Source organism: Tursiops truncatus, chromosome 10 (genome assembly GCF_011762595.2).
Source record: "Tursiops truncatus isolate mTurTru1 chromosome 10, mTurTru1.mat.Y, whole genome shotgun sequence".
Lineage (NCBI taxonomy): Eukaryota > Metazoa > Chordata > Mammalia > Artiodactyla > Delphinidae > Tursiops > Tursiops truncatus.
The window spans coordinates 23,003,461-23,027,565 of NC_047043.1; the positions used below are offsets into that span (position 1 = coordinate 23,003,461).

A 24,105-nucleotide genomic window follows, 5' to 3' on the forward strand; every position below is an offset into this window, starting at 1 on the left:
AACCACCAGCACCAGAGATGTGTTAGATCAACCCCTCTGCTCTAAGGACACCTGCCTCCCTGTTAATTATCTCCACTACCAATGCATCATATTGTGTGACATGTTTCCTAGACACTAGGATCACTGGTACCAAACCAACTACCCCCATCTCTGTCTCCACAGCTCCTGGAACGGACTCCACATCCCCTGCTGCCAGGAATATTGTCCCTGGGAGAGCCCCAAATACCTCTGCCCTGGGCACATCCATTATTGGCACATCATCCACCACATCAGTGCCAGGTACTAGGACCACCAGGACAGGATCTACCCATGAGCCAACCACCACTCCTGGAACCAGCACCATCTCCCGTAAAACAAGCCCAGTCTCCATGGGCACAAGCACAGTTAGCGTGAGCCACACACCAGCACATGCGATTAAACCAAGTGGATATTTGCAGCTCTGAGGCATCATCCTCATCTCTTGGGCTGCAGTCATGGTTGGCGTTGGACTGTTAGTAGACTGAGTTTTGCCTGGTGAGCTACTGTACATGGAGATGGGGGGAACCCACCTAGAAGATGGATCATGAATGGGAATAGAATAATGGGAATGGGACCAGCAAGATATTCAGAACGAGAAAGCAGTCAGTGCGTGGCGAGTCACACATATGCTAACCCAATCGACATAAGAGCAGCAGGAGTAAAGTCGCAGTCTCACAAAGTCAGATTTATTGGCTTGTTGCACCAAAGGAGACTGTACACTAGAGGGACTAAGGAGCTTCTTACCAACTAAGGAAAAGAGTCATTACAGTATTGAGGGAAGTGTGGAGTTTGGGCGAAAGTTAAATGAAGCAGAGTTTTAATAAGCTCAGAACAAAGCAGGGCTGTGTGTACAAGGATCCACAGCAGCTCTAGACTGTGATGTGGACCTGGTTTCCTTGGAAAGTACAAAGTTACAAGAGATGTGGAATGTTATTCAGAAACTCATCTGCCTCTGGGTAGGAAATCCAGGCTGCTTCTCTGTGCCAAAGTAACTTAGATTCTCCAGACAAGAATGGGATATTTCCTTCTTACTGATACAATTTCAAACAGCAAATTTGCTATAGTCTATTATTTTAGAGAACCAAATTTTTCACTGACGAAATCACTGAAAGTGAGTAAGTCACTCAACGAAGGGGGCTGTTTTGACGTTTTACGGCTGCAGCGTGTCCTTGGGGAAAATATTCTTCCCAGTAATCTTTGCATCTGGTTTGATCCACATTGTTATATCCCAGCCTGGTGAACAGCAGGGTAGATTGTTACTTTCTCAGTCTGATTTTTACTTTCTCACATAGCATAATACAAAGACCGCGAGAGGGAGCAAAACAGAAAATATAAACAATAGATTATATAGCAAGAAATGGAAAAAAAAGAAAACAAATGTGAAGTGGGGGCCCAAGAGAGAGGTAAGTGTATGGGTCTATGTGGTGTGGATAGAGGCAAGGATAAGGGAAAGCATATCTATTATAAAATAGCTGGAACTATATAGCACCAGAAAAAGGATCCCTAGAAAGTGATGATCATTCGGGCCCCCAACAGATTTTTCACGATCATAGATATTACCACATGCTACTTCCTGGGGTGAGAGTACGGGGCTCTTTCCCCCTCTTTTTATGATTTTACCCAAGTGAAAAGAAATTCACTTTTGTAGGTACCCCTTAGCACAGCTCAGATAGGCTGGCCATTTCAAAATACTCGACTACGCAGTAAGGGAGGATAACAAGAAAATACCCTTAGCAAGGACAGAAGCCCCAGAAACTCCTGCCCTTGAGTAGGCGAGGCTTCTGATGCTCTGAGAGCTCGCCTGTTTCAAGGCCTAAAGCCCCCCGCAGTTCTCTGGGGACAGGGGAGGGGTGACAGCCACATGCCAGCAGCAGACTTCATTTCTGCATTCTATTCTACATCCTGGTCTTAATCTCCTATTCTAATATATCTTTCTTGTTCTATTTTTAAAACATATACTTCTTTCCCATTTTGGCAGTATGTATTCCAGAAGTGGTCTTCAGCACGTGTAGGATGAGCCCGAGTAAATACACAATAAATCAATGAAAAATTCACACACGAGCCACAAACGGCTGGCATAATTTGTTTGTTTGTTTGTTTGTTTGTTGCGGTACGCGGGCCTCTCACTGTTGTGGCCTCTCCCGTTGCGGAGCACAGGCTCCGGACGCGCAGGCTCAGCGGCCATGGCTCACGGGCCCAGCCGCTCCGCGGCATGTGGGGTCTTCCCGGACCGGGGCACGAACCCGTGTCCCCTGCATCGGCAGGCGGACTCTCAACCACTGCGCCACCAGGGAAACCCCATGGCTGGCATAATTTATAATCAACTTACTTGTGTTTCTTATTTCAGATCCTCTGATCCCTCCCTGTGGCAAGAACAAAATGTGACTCACCAGCCATGAACAATCCTCTAATTGTTTAAGATAAACATGTAATAATAATAACTAGCATTTTATTAACTGTTTACTAGGTGCAAGGTCCAGAACTAAAAGTGCAAGAGAGCATTGTTTCTCCTTAACTCTGCTTAACCACCTTTGGGGCATGTACTCTTATTATCCCATTTTACAGGCTTGGACACTGGAGTCAGAGACTGAAGTAGCTTGCTGAAGATCACAGGGTGAGGTGGTGACAGAACTGGGGCTCTGATCCAAGTCTGCTTCACAGGAGAGCCTGTTCTCTTAGCCACAGTGTTTAAAGCTGGTTCTCCAACCTCTAGTTCTTAATGGGCCTTCCTTTATCTTAAAAAAAAAAATTTGAAGTATAACTTATAAGAAGTACACAGATCTCAAGTGTACAGCTTGATTCATTTAAAAATGTGTACACACCCAAATAACCACCATCCCGTTCAAAATATTGAACATTCCTATCATCTGAGTAGTTTCTGGTGTCCCCTCCCTGTCAATACCTGCCCAGCCAAAGGTAACTACTATTCTGACTTCTATTTTATGAACTTTCATAAGTTTCTTGTTTTTACCTTTCCTCATAGACATGCAACTTTCTTGGCTGATTAACTCAATGAAAGACTCCCTATTTCTGGGAGACTCTACTCTAGGTACAGGATGTGGATTTGCCAACGTACAGAGCAATGATCGTAGCAGTCACGTAGAGAGTATGCAAGTGCAATAATCAGGAAGTCTGTTTTCTCAGAGAAGTGAATAAATAAATAAATGAGAGGAAGAGAGACACACACAGAGAATGGACGAAAAGCGAAATTTTGTGATTTTTGACAATCCAAGTTTTAATGATCTGAAAGAAAAGGATTTAACTCTAAAAATATATTTTTTTCTCTTTTAGAATGACTTTTCTTTTCCCCTGATAAACAGAGCCATTTATAACCTCCATGGTCTGGACCTGGACTCAGGATTGGGCTCTGGAATGTTCTATAGCCTAGAAAATGAACTGGTTCATGGAAGAGCATATGGCTCTGGACACAGGGTAGGCCATGGAGTGCACCATGAATTAAGCCACAGCCAAGGGGGTGGTTATGGCATGAATCCTGGCAGGAGTCATGGACATGGAGGATGCCATGACAAGAGCCATGAAGTAGATCACAGAAGAGGCTGCCAAGGAAGACATAGAGGAAGGGGGAGTATGGACATAGACTGGATAATGCAGGGCACTCTGGTAAAGGAAATATCGCAGAAGAAGGCGATCATGGAGGAGAAGGCAGTGGCCATAAAGAGGGTCAAGATGGGCTCCCAAAAGGTCTTTAGGGAATTGGCCATGGAGATGGTCATGAGCAAGGTAGAGATCATCGAGGGTTTGACCAACAGGGCAGCCAGAAAAACAGAGAGTGTTTCTGGAGGAGGCCTGCAGCCTCATCAGATTTGGACCTGAGCTCAAGTAAAGATTCTCCCTAAGCTTAACCATAGTTCAGAACCTCTTAGGAAGTCATAGTGACCAACTGCACAACAATTTCTCTTTGCTCTCCTAATGCACAAGTAATAACCTGTGCCCTTTCACTTTGGAATTCTTTTTTATTTCCTCATGACGCAGTGTGACCAGTAGGAAGAAGGAAGATATGATTACAGCCTTAAAAAGCACAGCTCATACTATTTGTGGTGGCAAGATGACTTGCTTCCTTGTTTATCTGTTTGAGCATTCTTTCCCCCCCTTTTCCCCTTTGTTACTGAGTGCTTGCTATGTGCTAAGCATTGTACTACGTAATTTTAAATGCACTATCATTTAACAATTTTGAAATTTGTAATCTTAAAACAATCTTTTGAGAATTTCTACTTTTCTGGCAACATAGTGGACAAGATGCATTAACCACCCCTCTTAATGAAAGCAACAAAAATTACTGGATAAAATATTGAAAAAAATCTTTGTAACTATATCAATCAGCTGGGTAGATAGTATCAACTAGCTGGGTAGATAGTAGGTAATATTTAGATCAACAACCAAGAGAAGGCAGAGACTCAGAGAGGCTGAAGGAGAGCTCTGAACCAGCTGTCACACTGAGGGCATTTGCCGTATCTGGTGGATTTAAGCTTACCTTCTCACAGCCTCTTAGCACTTAGGGTACAGGAGACGAAGTCCAGGACCTGCATAAGGGGTGGAGTCTAATAGGAGACTAAAGAAAGCTGAGACCTAAAAGGGTTAAGGTTTCAGTGGTTAAACTAGAATGAAATTGTATTGCCCACCTTGCACATTGGCGACTGAGACAAATGTCTGTCTCTAAACTTGACACTGAGTGGAGGGGAGTAAAAACCTCCCTTGAGAATTTTAATTGCATAACATTCTTCATTTGGGTTTGTAGCTTCAAATCATACAAACTAGGTAGACAGAAAGCCATCTTTGACCTACACATGTCCTCCAGGTCTCCTTCATCTTTGGGAAGATTCTCCCTCCCCACTTCTTTGTCTCTTCCAAATGCTATATGACAAGTAAGGAGAAAATCACTGCAACATGCTACTATTAAAATCTCAAAATACACTTGGCATCTATATATTTATGCTCTTCCTTTGTCCTTTATTGTTGCATGCTTATTATGCACCAAACACTGTGCTGTGCCTTTAAATACACGATCATTTATTTCTCAGAACAATCCAATGAGGACTTAAATTTCTGGCTCTATAATGGGCTAGGTGTCTTAAAATATGCTGAAAAACTAAAAATGGTGTACTAAAAATTCTTCTTAAAAGTATCATTGATTCAGCAGGACAGTAAGGAATGCTAAAAGTAAAGACTAAGTTAAGGTAGGAACTTAAGGAGGTAAGAGTACTCAAGCCAACTTTTGCCCAACCAGTGAATTTAAGCTTCAGGTAGCACAACCTCAGTCAGACCAACCCAGGTGAGGACTCTTGTAGTAGACCTTCACATAAATCTGAAACCTTCAGGGAGAGTGTAAACTAAAACCAAACCCACCCCGGGACTTCCCTGCTGGTACAGTGGCTAAGATTCCACGCTCCCAATACAGGGGGCCCAGGTTCAATCCCTGGTCAGGGAACTAGATCCCAAGTGCCGCAACTAAAGATTCTGCATATCACAATTAAAGATCCTGCATGCCGCAACGAAGATCCCGCGTGCTGCAACTAAGACCTGGCGCAGCCAAATAAATATTAAAAAACACAAACAAAAACAAACCCACCCCTCCTCTAAGGAAATGCAAGCAAAATTGCCTGTCTCTAAACTCAGTGCAAGGGAAGGGAGGATGGGGGAAGTACCTCTTGAGAAATAACTTGTAACCACAATACTTTACATGGTTTGCAGCCCAAAATCATGTAACCTAGGTAATTCAAAAGAGCTCAAGCCTATAATTTAATTTAAAGGAATCTACAAGTGGTATTGCCTCCCTATGCTTGGCAAAAACATGCAAATTCACTGTGGAAGATCAGAACTCACCTTGGGTTTCAAAGGACTTATATAGATAATAACCCAAGAAAAATAAATTTACAGTCATAAATCTCAAATCACAAATGAGGCACCATGAGTGAAAGCCAGCAAGAAACAAAACAAAACAAATAGACAACAGGATCAGATCCGCAAAAACTATAGATATTGTCATAGCTTTATGGTTGTCTACTAATATCCATTATCCATCTTTGAAAATAGAATTCTCAAGTTTTAGTTGAGCACATGTCCACCCAGCAAAGGACTATATTTCCCAGTCTCTCTTGCAGCTTACTGTAGCTGTGTGACTATATTCTTATGGTGTGTTAGCAGATAGCAATAACTTCTCATGAAGTTAAAAAACAAGATAGAATTAACATACTTGATAATGTTAGGGTTTGAGCTGGGAGACAGGTAATAAGAATGAAAGAGTTCCAAGGTCCTTGTATTGTTTTGAAGGAGCATAAAGATATTAATTACATTTAGACTGATAAGTATGCATGTAAAATTTTTTTAGGATATCTCTAAAAGGTGAAATCTGGATTTGAATTCAGGACCTCTGCCTCCAATTAATTCTAGAGGGAAGAAAAGTTTTCTTTCTTAGAGTGCTATTGGCTTTACAGCCACAGATTAGGATTGCTGGGAGTTCAAGACCCCATCTGTCACTGACTGGCCCCTCACACCTCAACCTCAGGAACCACCCATTGCAGCCGCTAGGCATGTAAGCCTTTCTTAGCACACTCTGTCCCTCCGGACTCTCAGACTGACTTATTCCAAGCTCCGTCATGCCTCCAGCCACCTCCTGCTTGCAGCTTCTTTCTAGCAGGTCTTACATGTCGGGGATACCCATTCACCTATAAATAAACTACCTGAGATGTCGTTTCTTCCACGAAGCTTCTCCTCATTGACAGGGAATGGAGACAGCTGACTTCGGTCATACAGACTATGCACTGGAACTCCCTTCAATCCCACTCCCCTTACCCTGGTCACAAGAAGCTTTCCCCATAAACTCCCCAACCCTCCACTCATTTGGGTCTCTTCAGTCATGCTCATTTAGCTGACTGTGTGTCCTTTCTGCTGCTATATCTGCATCCAGACCCAACTCGAAGTTCCTAGAGGACTTGGACTAAGTAAGTATCTCCCTCCCCCAACAGACCTGAAGTCTCCTAATGTGGTGCCCGTGGTATACCTTGCTGAGAGATGTTTCATTAAGGCTGATGAGAAGGAACATCTGAAGGATCTCAGGGAAGAAAAGGTCCTATGAATTACTCCGAAAACAAACAAGACAGGAACCCCTATGGTTGAGAATCAAAAGGTGGCCCTTGTGGGAGTGGGGGAGGGAAGGATTGGGACTTTGGGATTAGCAGATGCAAACTATTATATATAAGATGGATAAACAACAAAGTCCTACTGTATAGCACAGGGAACTATATTCAATATCCTGTGATAAACCATAATGGAAAAGAATATGAAAAAGAATATATATATAACTGAATCACTTTGCTGTGCAGCAGAAAGGAACACAACATTGTAAATCAAGTATACTTCAATAAAATTTTTTAAAAGGGGGGCCCTATACCACCGCTTTACCTGCTATGAGTGTGACAGGTGGCTTGTTCCTGCATATTCAACACTCTCCCCCACCCTCATCCCCCATGTGCCAGAGACCCCAAAGATGGCTACACTACCCATGGATCTCTCTTTTCCTGTTCAGTCATTGTGCATTGTTGAGTGTCTACTGCATGCTCAGCAATATACCGTCTGTCTTCTGCCCATATCCCAGGAGCCCAGATCCCTAGTTACTGCTCTCTTTGAGGTCTCTTTTTCTTTTTTTCTTTTTTTTTTGATTTAAAGATGTCAGGTCCTACCCTTCAGCTCAGTCTATTAGGGCTTCTTCCATACTAAAAGCAGGCACACAGGACTTCCTGACCAGGAAACAAAGTCTTGAACTGGAACAGGTTTCTGGCCCTATTTTTGCCTCAAGGGTGGGTCTCTTCCACTCTGACAACCTTGATCCCCTTATCACATTCTACTTCCTGCTCAAACCCATCCCAGTGCCCTGCCTAGTATGATCATGTCATTCTCCTTTCTCACCTTCCTGTTGAACCCCAGTCTATTCCTTCCCAGGCTCATTATTGTTTTGTTACCTGCTCATAGTTGGCAGAAGAAGAAGGCAACTTCCCAACCCCTCCCTTTTATGAAGCTATAAAGGCTCCTGCAGCTCTTCCATGATAAAGAAAGAGGCAACAACATTGTGTGGAAGAAGCTCAAGAAGCCCAGGCATCCAGTCTCCCACCCCGCTAGGCTCCAGATTCTTTCCAAGAACACATACGTAGGAGAACCAAGCTCCTGGAAGCTCCAGCCTTTACCTCTTCACCTTGAACTCTCCTTTCTCAAGAATATTGTTCTTTGCCTTCTAGGTCTTGGCCACATTTGGGATCCAAGCGTCTTTTTTACCAGCCACAAAGAGGCAGATCAAGATGCAGAAAAGAAACATTTGCCTTATGTACTGGTTGCTGTTGCATCTCCTACTTTTGGAATATGGTGAGTGCTTTTCTTTAAAGGTGGATGGTCTGTGAACTTTTGAGGGATTGTGGGAGATGATGACCGGCACTAGGAATAACTGGTTCTCTGCCATAGAGTGAGGGTCATCATTTCACCCCAATCGCTTCAGTCTAATAAGGTATCACCTGGGAGGCAGTCAGAGCACAGTGGTTAAAACTGTGGACTCTGGTCTCCAATTGCCTACGTTTGAATCATGGCTCCATCTGTTACTGGTACATTTTGGGTGAGTTAACTTCTCTGTGCCTCCATTTCTGCATCTATAAAATGGTAATAACCGTTGAGATATGGCTGGGGTTTAAATATTAATAACAAGAAGAGTTGACTGTTATTTTAAAATATCACTCTTCTATATTATAAAATCTTAATTTTTCTCGTGTCCTTAACCCCTATTCCACAATCAGCCTCAGTCAGCCTCAGGCCAAGGAGAAAAGGATTTAAGTCAAAACTAACTCCCACTCTGCTCCGCACCTCTGACACTCTATTAAACACTCCTCGGGCCGTCTCCTATTGTGCAACTAGGAAGCATGACTTCTTAGAGAATTCTTTTTCTTTTTGGGGGGCGCAGTGCCACACGGCTTGCACAATCTCAATTCCCCAACCAGGGATTGAACCCGGGCCACGACAGTGAAAGTGCCAAATCCTAGCCATTAGGCCATCAGGGTACTTCCCCGAGAATTCATCATTTTGAATCAAAATTAGCCCTCATAGAATTTTTTTTTTTTTTTTGTGGCACGCGGGCCTCTCACTGTTGTGGTCTCTCTCGTTGCGGAGCACAGGCTCCGGACACGCAGGCTCAGCGGCCATGGCTCATGGCTCACAGGCCCAGCTGCAGCATGTGGGATCTTCCTGGACTGGGGCATGAACCCGTGTCCCCTGCATCGGCAGGCGGACTCTCAACCACGGCGCCACCAGGGAAGCCCCACCCTCATACAATTTTGACTCAACTATTCTATTCTCCAAAACTTCTCAAATCAAATCCACTCCCTCTTTCACATCACCCCTACTGTTGTTCATCTCAGTTTCTTGTTTAGTTTTACTCATGATTCTAACCTTAACTCCAATTTGTACCCCATTGCAGAGTTTAGGGGGCCTTCCCCAAATAGAGCTAAACTCTAATACTATGTTAGTTCAAATAAGCTACACACGTGTGTGGTGAGGTGCTAGGCGCTCATGTCCAAATTAATAGTAAAATGAGCCACAAATGAGATAAATTTTGTTTATCTGGGGAGGCTAAGCATCTTTGTCCTTCAAGGTAGTGAGAGGCAAAAAATAGGCACAACCTTAACTCTAGCTGAGCCTTCAAGAAGGGGGAAATGCTTCCCTATACCTGTAGATCTTGGTTTGCAGACCTTAATCCTGGGAGATCTTCTATATTTAAGTTACATATAACTTGCTCTTTTCTAACCTTTGCCTTGTAATCAGGAGCCCGTGGAACTTTAATGCATATGTAATCACCCAGATACCTAGGCCTATCTCAGACTCTGATTCATTTAGTCTGGAGTTGTTTGCCTAGAAATCTTTATTTTCAACAAGGTCCCCAGATAATTCTAATATAGGTGTTTTCTGAATAACACTCAGAAATATTTTCCAAGAAAGAAGAAATACCACTTTAATAATGAATTAATCAATATACACTAGTTTCACCTGGGTTCTACAACTCCTTTATAATACTTTTTATCTGTGTTGAATATTGTACAGCAGATGATGGAATAAGCTTACTATCAGTGAAATTAGGTCATGTAACCCTGGTGTTGGGGGTGGATGTGGAGGGTGACTTAGCATGGTAGCTAAAAGTGCAGATTCAATGGCCTGGGTTCAAATTCCTGTTCTACTACTTACTAGCTGTACAAACTTGGGCAAGTGTCAACATTTCTAAGCCTCAATTTTTTCATCTTAGCTGTTGATAATAATAATATCTATTTCATTGGGCTGTAGTGAGCGTTAAATAGAATTATCCATGTAATGAGTTTAACCAACCATTGAACAGAAAGTAGATATGCTCAATATATGTCATCATCTATGATTATCATTAGGCATAACCTCCGTTAGTGGGAGCACACCTAGCCCAACTTCCAGTGAACCCACCACAGCCAACACTGGATCCAGTGCAACCTCCAGTGGGACTAGGACAGCCTCCAACACTATAGCCAGCACGACCTATGGTGGTACCAGCACAGCCACCAACTCTGGATCTCAAGTGACCTCCAGTGGATCCAGCACAACCTCCAATACTGAAACCAGCATGACCTCTGGAGGGACCAGCGCAACTTCCAATACTGGATCCAGCCTGACCTCTGGAGGAACCAGCACACCTGTCAACACTGGATCCAGCGCAACCTCTGGGGGGACCAGTACAGCCTCCAATACTGGATCCAGCCTGACCTCTGGAGGGAGCAGCGCAACCTCCAACACTGGATCCAGCACAACCCCTGGGGGGACCAGCACAGCCTCCAATACTGGATCCAGCATGACCTCTGGAGGGACCAGCACACCTGTCAACACTGGATCCAGCACAACCTCCAGTGGGACTAGGACAGCCTCCAACACTATAGCCAGCACGACCTATGGTGGTACCAGCACAGCCACCAACTCTGGATCCCAAGTGACCTCCAGTGGATCCAGCACAACCTCCAATACTGAAACCAGCATGACCTCTGGAGGGACCAGCACACCTGTCAACACTGGATCCAGTGCAACCTCTGGGGGGACCAGCACAGCCTCCAATACTGGATCCAGCCTGACCTCTGGAGGGAGCAGCGCAACCTCCAACACTGGATCCAGCACAACCCCTGGGGGGACCAGCACAGCCTCCAATACTGGATCCAGCCTGACCTCTGGAGGAACCAGCACACCTGTCAACACTGGATCCAGCGCAACCTCTGGGGGGACCAGCACAGCCTCCAATACTGGATCCAGCCTGACCTCTGGAGGGAGCAGCGCAACCTCCAACACTGGATCCAGCACAACCCCTGGGGGGACCAGCACAGCCTCCAACACTGGATCCAGCCTGACCTCTGGAGGGAGCAGCACAACCTCCAATACTGGATCCAGCCTGACCTCTGGAGGAACCAGCACACCTGTCAACACTGGATCCAGCGCAACCTCTGGGGGGACCAGCACAGCCTCCAATACTGGATCCAGCCTGACCTCTGGAGGGACCAGCACAACCTCCAATACTGGATCTAGCCTGACCTCTGGAGGGACCAGCACACCTGTCAACACTGGATCCAGCACAACCTCCAGTGGGACTAGGACAGCCTCCAACACTATAGCCAGCACGACCTATGGTGGTACCAGCACAGCCACCAACTCTGGATCCCAAGTGACCTCCAGTGGATCCAGCACAACCTCCAATACTGGATCCAGCCTGACCTCTGGAGGGACCAGCGCAACCTCCAAGACTGGATCCAGCACAACCCCTGGGGGGACCAGCACAGCCTTCAATACTGGATCCAGCGTGACCTCTGGTGAGACCAGCACACCTGCCAATATTGGTTCCAGTATGACCTCCAGTGAGACCAGCATAACCTCCAGTACTGGATCCAGCACAACCTCCAGTGGGACCACCACGGCCTCCAACACTGGACCCAGTACAACTGCAGGAGGCTCTGGTACACCCTTGACAACTGGAATAATCACAGCTTCCAACAGTACTAGCACAAGTGCTGGAACTACAGTGAATGAAGGGCCCAGTGGGTCCCTGAAGCCATGGGAAATCTTCCTCATCTCTCTGGTCTCGGTTACAGTGGCTGTGGGATTCTTTGTTGGGCTCTACTTTTGTGTGGTGAGTGCCTAATATATAGGAAATTGCCTGGGGGGAAGGAATAGGGAACATAGGGAAATAAGGTATGAATAGTAGGGCCACCAAGTTAGGGATGAGTAGGGAGGAAAGAAAAATCAGGAGAAAGTTACGAAAGAGACATAGCAAGTTAGAACCAGAGGAGCCAATCAATGTGCAGAGGAAGCTATTGACTTGTGGGAAAGGGGAGCAAAAGAAGAAATAAAGACTGGTGGAAGGACTGCTGAATGAGGGAAATGGTTTAAAGGGGGAGAAGATTCCAGAAGGAGTCCCTGGTGAAGGCTTCTCGGGAGTGGAGGAGAATCCAATTCTGAAATGATTCTGCCTTCTTTTTCTAGAGAAACTCCCTGTCCCTGAGAAATGTCTTTGACACAGCTGTCTATCCACTCCATGGCCCAAACCTCGGCCCAGGCCCTGGAGGGAATCACACAGTCCACCACCGGTCTAGGTGGAGCCCTAATGGATTCTGGAGGAGACCGGTATCCTCAGTGGCCATGGAGCTGAGAGAGAGCCACAATGGGCTCTAAGTGGCTGCTGAAGCCAGAGAGCCACATTTCTCACAGAGGAAGCCAGCCTGGGGGACCAGAGATCTGAGTGTCCTTCCATTCGTCCCCAGGAGTCCCCTCCCAGCTTTGTTTGGGTCTCTGCCAGTATTGGGAAAGACACTTCCTCCCTCTCTCTTGCTTTTGCCAGACACTGGAAAGAGGAGACTCTGCTGGTCATTTAGCTAAGAAATAAACACATACAAACTGTATCACAGAGAGAACCTGTGTGTGCACACGAGTGGTGTCTGCTGCGCCGAGTTGAATTTCCCGGTTGTATGAGAGAACCCCATGCTAGAATCCACTTGGCATTCAGAACCTCCACAGTAAAATCCAGAGACGTCATCCATATCTGTCCCCTTTTTCTAATGCTTCTTGCCCCAAGCAGGAACCCTGTGCCCCCAAGAATCTCCCAGACTGAGAGGGGAATTGAATTGGGAGAGATGAGAAGGGAGGGCAGGTGCCCAGATCCTACAGGCTCATGGATTAAGCCTGTGGTAGGTAGAGATTACGTTGTAGCACATGCAGAACCCAGAGCATGACAGGAGGAGGTATGCTGTTGGGTGGGGGGAGGGGCGGGGAGGGAGGTCACTCAAAGCCACAGTTTCCAGGCCGTTTACATTTGCTCTAGACCTGGGTTACTTGTAAGAATGAAGGTGTTGGTTGATAACTCTCACTCTCAGTGCTGCCTTTGGAAGCAGAGAGAAAGTGCTTCCTGTTTTTATCAAGGGAAACACTTCCTAGCCTGCTAAGATTTCCTTTCAAGAGGGTCATGGCAGAGACACCTGGGGTAAAGCCTGAGATTCTCATGAATTCCCCTCCCACAAAGGCTGCACATACCCCTCATGGTCTAGGATAGAAGGCTCTCTGATCCTACAGGTCTTGGAGGACAGAGGCGAGCTGCTTTGAAAGGCTGGGTTGCTCTGAATCCATGAGGCCAGTGACACGACTTCCACCGGGGACAGAGGCCTCAGGAGAGAATTAGCAGGTTGTTGGTGGGTTCACCCCAACTCACAGCAGTGGAAACTGCTCTGCCTTCCACCATTCATTGGGTTTCTCAAGTGTCAGCAAACCAGACGGTTGATCCTAGTCAGTGAGGCCATGCTGAGCCATGTACAGGCCCATCATCATCATCATCATTATCTTACCTACAGGGATCCAGCAACCGGAAAGAGAAGCTGAGTTGAACCCCCTAGAAAGTTGCCTCCCACTGGTGTGAACTGTGGAAAGCATAATGTGAAAAACGTGAAAATAAAGCAAGGGAGTCCATTTAGATAATTTTAAAATGTAAAACATGCATTTTCAAGTTTAAAATTGTAATAGATAAATTCAAAGATGCTGGTTGAGAATAAAGTTAGTTATTTAGAAGAGCAAGTGGAGAAAGTAGCTCAATTAGATACAACAAACCAGAGATGAAAATCACTGACATAGAGAATAGAAGACACTTGGAGGATTGATTCAGGAGGACTAACAAACAAGTAGTAAGATTCAGAACAGAGAAAAAAGGAAGAGATAGACCAGAGGAAGTAAAAGAACAACAGGGAAGAAAGATTTTAGTCTGCAAGTTGAAAGGGCTTATTAATAACAACTCTGTAAATATACTAAACCCCATTAACATCTATTTTAAACAGGAGAATATGTTATATAAATTATATCTCAATAAAGCTGTAAAAATATTAGTACCCAGCAGGCATATCGTGTAAATAAAAATTTTGAATTCCAAAGATAAACAGCAATGGGCACTTTGAGACAGTGGGAGATGAAAAGAGATGAAACCACGGTGAGTAAGTAATTCAGCTTGTGGTTAATTGACATGGTTACACTGTGAACATCTCGCTACTCCCAGAAACTGGAGTGTGTACATAGAGTTAGGAAGCATCATGACTCAACTTTTATCATGGGATCTGCTTACATGGATGAAACATGTTTTAACCCAACAAAGCCCCATCTCACCAAGGAAGTTTGACCCAAGCAGAGGTCTAGGAAGTTCACGGGATTAAGCGCTTTTGCACTGTTGGCCTAGTGCAATGATCTTTAAATGGTCTGCCCATACCCTTGGAGGTATATGAAGACTTTCTAAAGAGTATTATGCAGGTGTGGGATATCTTATGGGAATCATCTTCCAGAACTTCAACCTCGATAGGTATTTTGTGGCTGTGGTCAAAGCATCTGCTAGTTATACTTTTCTAGCTTTCCTTCTATAGCCACCCACCCACCTTTTACATTCTAGCTCCTATATTATTATGGTGGATTTCCCTAGGTGCAAAAAATTCCAGGGTGCAAATAAAGGGATAACTCAAAATCTCTTCTAATTTAGTCATTGTATACCCAGAGTAGGGCTTCATGTTTTCCCTTGCCTCACATAAATTCCTATTAGGGGCTAAAAGAAGTGTAATAAACGGGGAATTTTTGGACATGTTAAGATGTTATTTATTCAGATATATTGTAGAGTGAGGTAGCAGGGGTGATAAAGATTTCTGCTTAACAATCTCTTCTCTTTCATCTCCTGTCAAAGAATACATCCTTCTGGGGGGAGCAACTCATGAAAGCAGAGCTGTCATCAGTATGCTGTCATCAGTATGAAATAATAAGAGTGGCAGTCCCTCGTTTAACCCAGGAGAAAACCCTATAGCAAACCCTATAGAAAACCCTTATCTGTCTGTCTACCTATTTTAGAATATTCAAGATTTGTAAAAACTTTGCTGGGAAATAGCAACTTACTATGAAGCATGCGTCCCTGGCTTATACACCGTTCTCCATAAGGAGAAACTCTGTCTCATTCAAGAGTTTCCTGGTTTAGATCACAGTTGGATATTTTGCATGATTTTCAAGGAGGAAGACATTATAAGTTGTACATTTACTTCCTGATTAATGTTATATCTTTTTTAAAAACTATTTATTTATTTGTGCTGGGTCTTTAGTTGTGGCAGGCGGGCTCATTAATTGTGGCTTGCCGGCTCTTTAGTTGTGGCATGCGAACTCTTAGTTGTAGCATGCATGTGGGATCTAGTTCCCTGATGAGGGAACGAACCCGGCCCCGCTGCACTGGGAGGGCAGAATCTTAACCACTGTGCCGCCAGGGAAGTCCCTAATGTTTTATCTTAAGACGAAAGGAAGATCCAGAAGCTGTACAGCATACCTGCTAAGAGCACAGATTGAAGAACTAGAATTTCCGGTTTTAAATCTAAGCTCAGCGTGGCCTCCCACAAATTTCTTCACTTTCCTGGGTCTCAGTTTGCTTATCTGTAAAACTGAGGGTGATAACAGTACCCAATTCATGAGATTGCTGTGAAGCCTAGAATAGTACATTTGGTAGCACTCTATAAATTATGTTATTATTTTTTATATTGGGAAGGTTCATGTTGCACATTTTCTTGAAAATATGGAAAAACATTGCGGAGTTGGAGGAAAGATAAAAACATTGCATAAGAAAAACATTTTCATTTACTTTTCACCAAAATGTTATTGAGGACTGAGAAATTTAACACAAGCCACAGGAAATTTTTTTTATGTTTATAAACATATCTTTTGGTGCAGAGAAGCATGGTAGGGTGATCAACAAAAATCTTACAAGCAAAAAATATTACAGTAGAATAATGTAGGGGAAGTAATATCAAGGCAGAATAACAGGGGTAGAAACCAGAGAGGATAGGAGACAAGAACGGCCTGATGAGGTGCAGAGGTTTCCAGAGCTCAGCCAGAGCTCACAGGCTTCCTAACATTCCTTGTGGAGGCTGAGAGAGCTGTCCTCGCACACCGGTTCCAGACTGCATTCTACATTCAGATTTTCACCTGGACTTGCTCCCCTATTCCGATGTATTTTCTTTTTTTGCGGTACGTGGGCCTCTCACTGTTGTGGCCTCTCCTGCTGCGGAGCACAGGCTCCGGACGCGCGGGCTCAGCGGCCATGGCTCACGGGCCCAGCTGCTCCGCAGCATGTGGGATCTTCCCGGACCGGGGCACGAACCCGTGTCCCCTGCATCGCCAGGCGGACTCTCAACCACTGTGCCACCAGGGAAGCCCTGTATTTTCTTTTTGTTCTGAATTTTTTATTTTACATTTTTTGTTATAGAGAGGTACCTTAAACAATGTGTGGAAGATGGCAGGGTATAAATGATGAAGACCACTCCAACTATACATTATTCCTTTTAAACTCTAAAATGTCCTCGAATTATAGGGCACCACATACAGACTCACTTCCACTGGTTTTCTCCTAAACATGCTGGCATTCTCTTATTCAAAACCAAGAGGTAATAGCAATAATAATGGTAGCTAATATTCATTAAGCACTTACTTCGTGGCAGGTACTATGCGAGCATTTTACATGTGGTATTTCATTTTATACCCCCAATAACACTACGGGGAAAGTGTTATTATTATCTTCATTTCATATACAAGGACACTATTCATACATAAGGACACTATTCACATTTCATATGCAAGGAGATATAAAGAGGTTAACAAACTTACTGAAGGGCACACAGCAGAGAACTCAACCCAGGATCTTTTAATTTCAGGAATCCATGTTTTTAACTGAAAGGCTATATGTTGGATTTGAAAACTGTGGCTCATCCAGAAAAGTTATACCTGGTCTCACAAACATGCATTTCCTTAGTAATACAATGACGGATTCCTGTTCTTTGGTGGCCCATCCCCTGAACACTGGGATGTTGATTTATTTTTGCTTTGCAAATTCTACCACATTATATTGGTACAGCATAGTAAATTGGAATATAGACACAGTGAGGTTATTATTTTATTTGATTTTTTCCTTATTTTGATGTTTTCACAAGGAGAGAAATAAAAGATAACACATGGATATGAAGAGAGACACAGAGAAGTAAAAAGGTTAGGAAGAAAAAAAATTTAATGGGTTCTCTTAAAAAGTGAAAATCTGTTTCCTTTGCTGTGCAAAAGCTTTTAAGTTTAATTAGGTCACATTTGTTTATTTTTGTCTTTATTTCCATTACTCTATGTTATGTATCCAAAAAAAAATATTGCTGCGATTTACACCAAAGAGTGTTCTGCCTATGTTCTCCTCTAGGAGTTTTATAGTAGCTGGTCTTACATTTACATCTTTAATCCATTTTGAGTTTATTTTTGTATATAGTGTTAGAGAATGTTCTAATTTCATTCTTTACATGTAGCTGTCCAGTTTTCCCAGCACCACTTATGAAGAGACTGTCTTTTCTCCATTGTATATTCTTGCCTCCTTTGTCATAGATTAATTGACCATATAAATGTGGGTTTATTTCTAGGCTTTCTATCCTGTTCCATTGATCTATGTTTGTTTTTGTGCCAGTACCATACTGTTTTGATTAGTGTAGGTTTGTAGTATAGTCTGAAGTCAGGGAGTCTAATTACTCCAGCCCCATTCTTCTTTCTCAAGATTGTTTTGGTGGGCTTCCCTGGTGGCGCAGTGGTTAAGAATCTGCCTGCCAATGCAGGGGACAGGGGTTTGATCCCTGGTCTGGGAAGATCCCACATGTCGTGGAGCAACTAAGCCCGTGCACCACAAATACTGAGCCTGCACTCTAGAGCCCACAAGCCACAACTACTGAGCCTGCATGCCACAACTACTGAAGCCCGTGTGCCTAGAGCCCATGTTCTGCAACAAGAGCCACCAAATGAGAAGCCCGTGCACCGCAACGAAGAGTAGCCCCTGCTCGCCACGACTAGAAAAAGCCCACGTGCAGCAATGAAGACCCAATGCAGTCAAAAATAAAAAATAAAATAAAATTAAAAAGATTGTTTTGGCTATTCAGGGTCTTTTGTGTTTCCATACAAATTTAAAAATTTTTTGTTCTAGTTCTGTGAAAAATGCCAGTGGTAATTTGATAGGGATTGCATGAATCTGTAGATTGCCTTGGGTAGTGTGATCATTTTAACAATACTGATTCTTCCAATCCAAGAACACGGTATATATTTCCATCTGTTTGTGTCATCTTCAATTTCTTTCATTGTGTCTTACAGTTTTCGAAGTACAGGTCTTTTGCCTCCTTAGGTAGGTTTATTCCTAGGTATTTTATTCTTTTTGATGCAATGGTAAATGGGATTGTTTCCTTAATTTCCCTTTCTGATCTTTCATTGTTAGTGCATAGAAATGCAACAGATTTCTGTATATTAATTTTGTATCCAGCAACTTTATCAAATTCATCGATGAGCTCTAGTAGTTTTCTGGTAGCGTCTTTAGGATTTTATATGTATAGCATCATGTCAGCTGCAAACAGTGACAGTTTTACTTCTTCTTCTTCAATTTGGATTCCTTTTATTTCTTTCCCTCCTCTGATTGCTGTGGCTAGGACTTCCAAAACTATGTTGAATAAAAGTGGCTAGAATGGGCATCCTTGTCTTGTTCCTGATCTTTGAGAAAATGCTTTCAGCTTTTCACCTTTGAGTATGATGTTAGCTGTGAGTTTGTCACATATACCCTTTATTATGTTGAGATATATTCCCTCTATGCCCACTTTCTGAAGAGATTTTTTAATCATAAATGGTTGAATTTTATCAAAAGCTTTTTCTGCATCTGTTGAGATAATCATATGGTTCTTATGCTTCAGTTTGTTAATGTGGTGTACCACATTGATTGATTTGCTGATATTGAAAAATCTTTGCGTACCTGGGATAAATCCCACTTGCATCTTTGCATCTATGTTCATCAGTGACACTGGCCTGTAATTTTCTTTTTGTGTGATATCTTTGTCTGGTTTTGGTATCAGGGTGATGATGGCCTCATAGCATGGGTTCAGAAGTGTTCTTTCCTCTGCAATTTTTTGGAAAAGTTTTAGAAGAATAGGTGTTAACTCTTCTCTAAATGTTTGGTAGAACTCACCTGTGAAGCAATCTGGTCCTGAACTTTTGCTTGTTGGGAGTTTTTTAATTACTGATTCAATTTCAGTACCAGTAATTGGTCTGTTCATATTTTCTATATCTTCCTGGTTCAGTCTTGGGAGATTGTACCTTTCTAAGAATTTGTCCATTTCTTCTAGGTTGTCCATTTTATTGGCTTATAATTGCTCTTAGTAATCTCTTATGATCCTTCGTATTTCTATGGTGTCAGTTGTAACTTTTCTGTTTCATTTCTGATTTTATTGATTTGGGGCCTCTCCCTTTTTTTTCTTGATGAGTCTGGCTAAAGGTTTATCAATTTTGTTTATCTTTTCAAAGAACCATCTTTTAGTTTCATTGATCTTTTCTATTTTTTTTAGTCTCTATTAAACTTAAAAGCTTTTGCACAGAAAAAGGAACCATAAACAAAACAAAAAAATAACCTACAGATTAGGAGAAAATATTTGCAAACAATACTACCAACAAGGGGTTAATTTCCAAAATATACAAACAGCTCATCCAACTTAATATTAAAAAACAAACAACCTAATCAAAAAATGGGCAGAAGACTTAAATAGATATTTCTCAAAGAAGACATACAGATGGCCAATAGGTACATGAAAAGATGCTCACATTGTTAATTCGTAGAGAAAAGCAAATCAGAACTACAATGAGGTGTCAGCTCACACCAGTCAGAATGGCCATCTTTAAAAAGTCTACAAATAATAAATGCTGGAGAGGGTGTGGAGAAAAAGGAACCCTCTTACGCTGTTGGTGGGAATGTAATTGGTACAGCCACTATGGAAAAGAGTATGGAGGTTCCTTAAAAAACTAAAAAAGCAGTTACCATATGATCCTGCAATCCCACTTCTGGGCATATATCTGGAGAAAACTCTGATTCGAAAAGATACATGCACCCTAATGTTCATAGCAATGCTATTTACAATAGCCAAGGCATGGAAGCAACCTAAATGTCTATCACAGATAAATGGTTAAAGAAGATGGTATATATATATATATATATATATATATATATATATATATATACACACACACACACACACACGCACACACACACACACACACACACACACACACACACAGTGGACTATTACTCAGCCATAAAAAAGAATGAAATAATACCCTTTGCAGCAACATGGATGGACCTAGAGATTATCATATTAAGTGAAGTTAAGTCAGACAGAGAAAGACAAATATCATATGATATCACTTATATGTGGAGTCTAAAAAAATGACACAAGCGAACTTATTTACAAAACAGAAATAGACTAACAGACTTATCATTACCAAAGGGAACAGTCAGGGGGAGGGAGATAAATTAGAAGTTTGGATTAACATATACACACTACTATATATAAAACAGGCAAACAACAAGGACCTACTGTATAGCACAGGGAACTATATTCAATATCTTGTAATAACCTAGAATGGAAAAGAATCTGATAAAGAATATATATAGTATATATTATATATATAGGTATAACTGAATCAATTTTCTGTACACTTGAAACAAACTCAACATTGTAAATGAACTATACTTCAATTTTTAAAAATCCTCGAAGCAGGAACAATATGGAAAAGGATAAACCATTCAGTTTTATACCTCTGACCTTTTAATATACATCTTCTACAATACATTTGCTGTGCTTTGCTTTGCTTACTGTTATTAATTTTAATTTCAGTTTCAGTAAAATAAAGATATATACCTGAAAAACAAGTGAAAGTCTGTGATTTTAGTCAACCAGGTGGATTCTGAAATGTGAGAGGAGTACTCTCTTAAAATATCCACATCTTTCTCTTTTAGAGGGATACTCTTCTGCCTCTAAGAAACACTGACACTTATTACACCCATGACCTTGGCCTGGGTCCATTGTTCTGCAGCCTCTACAATAAACTGAGCCATGGAGGGGCCTGTGGCCTTGGCCATGAAGAAAGCTACAATGTGGGCCATGAAATGAGCCACAGTCATGAAGATGATTGTGGAAATGAGTCATCAAGGTGTCTTCTGTGGAAGCCATGATGGAAACCACAGGCCTGGGGCCATGAAAGAGACCATGGAAAAGGCCACACCAGTGACAACCACAGGGCAGACCTTAGAGGAGGTCATTGAAGAGGGCATGGCTATGGACACTGGATAATGGGAGACATTCTAAGGGAGGAAACCTTGGCGGAGGAAAGGGTCATGGAGGAGAAGACAAAGAACAATGATGGGGGAGTGAGTCAAGATGGGAGACCAGAATGTTCCCAGAGAATGGCCATAGGTTATGGCCTGGGTCAAGGACAGGACCAAGGAAAGCGTCTCCATGTCTGACCAACAAGGTCACTCAGGCAGCGTATTGTTTTGGAAGACCCACAGCCTCATCAGGCTTAGAGTGATGTCAAGTAAATGTATTCCCTTGGCTCTCCCCATAACTCAGAATCCCAGGATCAAGGAGGCTGCTTGACAGGGCGTGGGGATGGGCACAGTGACTACTCTTATGGCAGCTGCTTCCTCATCTTCCCTCCACCCAGGTCACTTCAATGCCCTCCAGAGCTTGACTTTGTCCTTAAGAAGAGTCTTCCTCCCTGCTTGTGTCTCCTCCAGATGTTGTGTGATGAAGAAGAAAATTACTAGACAGTCTAAGAAATGAAGATACTCTAAAAAATAAAAGTTTATTAATGTATGTTGTAACCAGATGAAATGCTTATCTTTTAAACTTTGTGTTTGTTTTGCTATTGTACTTTGCTTCTGAGTGACTTCTGTGAGTTTTTTAATATACCACCATTTAATCTTCACAACAACCCTATGAAGTTCAGATTGTAATCCCCACTAAAAAGATGAGAAAAGTGCTAATATATGAGTAAACCTGCACTATAAAACAAATCCTGTAACTCTAATTGGTTGTAGAGAAAACATCTTTCTACTTAGAAATGTTATTGGGATGTTTACCCTTAGAGCAGGGTGCTGAGATCCCAATACTGACTTGTTACTGACCACACTCCTCATCCATCCCCCACATGGGACTTCCTATCGCAGACAGTGGGCAGATCAACTACCAAGCCCTTTCCTAGGGCATCCTAGAATCTAGATTCCTGACCACTCCCCATCCAACACCACATTTTCTACCACATTCCATTCTCTTCCTGCTTTTAAAACTCAGTCATTCACAGTTCTCTCATATCTTAGATATAAGCTCCAAAATAACACAAATTTATTTGCTTTGTTTACTGGAGTACAGTGTCTGGCACATAGTAGGAAATCACTAAATATCTGTGGGATGAACCTTCATCTCCTGCTTGTCAGCTCACTTTCATCAGGCCTCACAAGCAGTGAATATTCTTTCACCCAAACATTTAAAGAATCTGAAATTCAGGGGAATTCAGGGGAATTCCCTGGCATCCAGTGGTTAGGACTATGTGCTCTCACTGCCGAGGGCCTGAGTTTGATCCCTGGTCAGGGAACTAAAATCCCACAAGCTGCATGGTGCTCCAAAAAAAAAAAAAAAGAATCTGAAATGGTTCCTCTTCCAGGAAGCCTCCATGGCTGGAGGGGGTAGAGACACCTTGTTTTGATTACACATAGTATCAAATTAGAACTCAAATTTTTAATAATGGCTATGCTGCAGAAATCCTGAAATTTTAACAATTTGGGGTCCTTGCAAACAGGTATACACTGACAGTGATACACCACTGGTCCCATCTCCTCAACAGCCCAAGCCCCTCTCTCCCCACCCCCACCTCCCATACCTCAGAGATCCCAGAGTCTATCCGTGAGTCTCTCTTCCCACCTCATCCAAGATGTGTGCCTACCACATGCTCACCAGCACCCAGAGGTCCGGGCCGCTGTCCCCATTCACAGTGAAACTCACTTTATGTGTCCTTCCAACTAAGGTTTGCTCATCAAGTCTACCTTCCCACACCCTGCCCCCACACAGTTATCCCAGTTACTCAGGACTTCTCTCCAGGAAACAAGGTCTTGAGCTAGAACAGGTTTTTAGCCCCATCCCTGCCTCAGAGGATGAGTCCCCTCCACTTTGACAACATGATCCCTTTGAACTGTACTACTTCCTGCTCCTCCCGAGGCCCTGCCTAATGCGACCATGTCACTCTTCATTCTCACGGATCTCCTGGCCTCTATACCTCTCCTCTCTGAGTTCAGGTATTCTGTTACCTGCCCACAGCTGAAAGAACAACAGGTCATATACCCAGCTCCGGCTCAACCCAGATGACGCTATAAAGACCTTTGAAAGAGAAAGAAAGAGGTGACATTCTGTGGAGGGATCCTAAGGGACCAGGCATCCAGCGTCCCCAGTCTGCAACCCCAGGTTCTGCCTACTGGTGTTTTTCTTCCCATTGTGGGCCCATTCTTTGGAGACCAAAACCCCCAGAACTCCAGCCTCAGATCTCCAACTTGAGACTCTTCTTTTTCAAGACCCTCAGTTCTTTTTCTTTCCTTTCTAGGCCTAATCATATCTGGGACTCAAGAACGCTCCTTTCCAGGCTTGCAAGGCAGAGAATCTCAAG

General features: G+C 43.1%; 2 protein-coding genes across 4 annotated transcripts in view; one reads left to right on the top strand and one right to left on the bottom strand.

The window, feature by feature from the left end:
- SFTA2 (surfactant associated 2) overlaps positions 1-24,105 on the bottom strand; it is a 76,137-nt gene that overhangs the window by 30,170 nt on the left and 21,862 nt on the right. The gene's annotated exons all lie outside the window — the stretch shown is intronic.
- Positions 8,054-12,977, top strand: MUC21 (mucin 21, cell surface associated). Of its 2 annotated transcripts, none has more exons than XM_033863975.2 (3): positions 8,054-8,179; positions 8,268-8,391; positions 10,446-12,586. In XM_033863975.2, exons 2-3 carry the CDS (start codon positions 8,328-8,330, stop codon positions 12,206-12,208), a joined length of 1,827 nt encoding a protein of 608 aa, XP_033719866.1. In that variant the 5' UTR covers positions 8,054-8,179; positions 8,268-8,327; the 3' UTR covers positions 12,209-12,586. The 2 variants fall into 2 exon arrangements, with proteins under 2 accessions (XP_033719866.1, XP_033719867.1); XM_033863976.2 differs by having other exon boundaries at positions 8,068-8,391; positions 10,446-12,196; positions 12,550-12,977.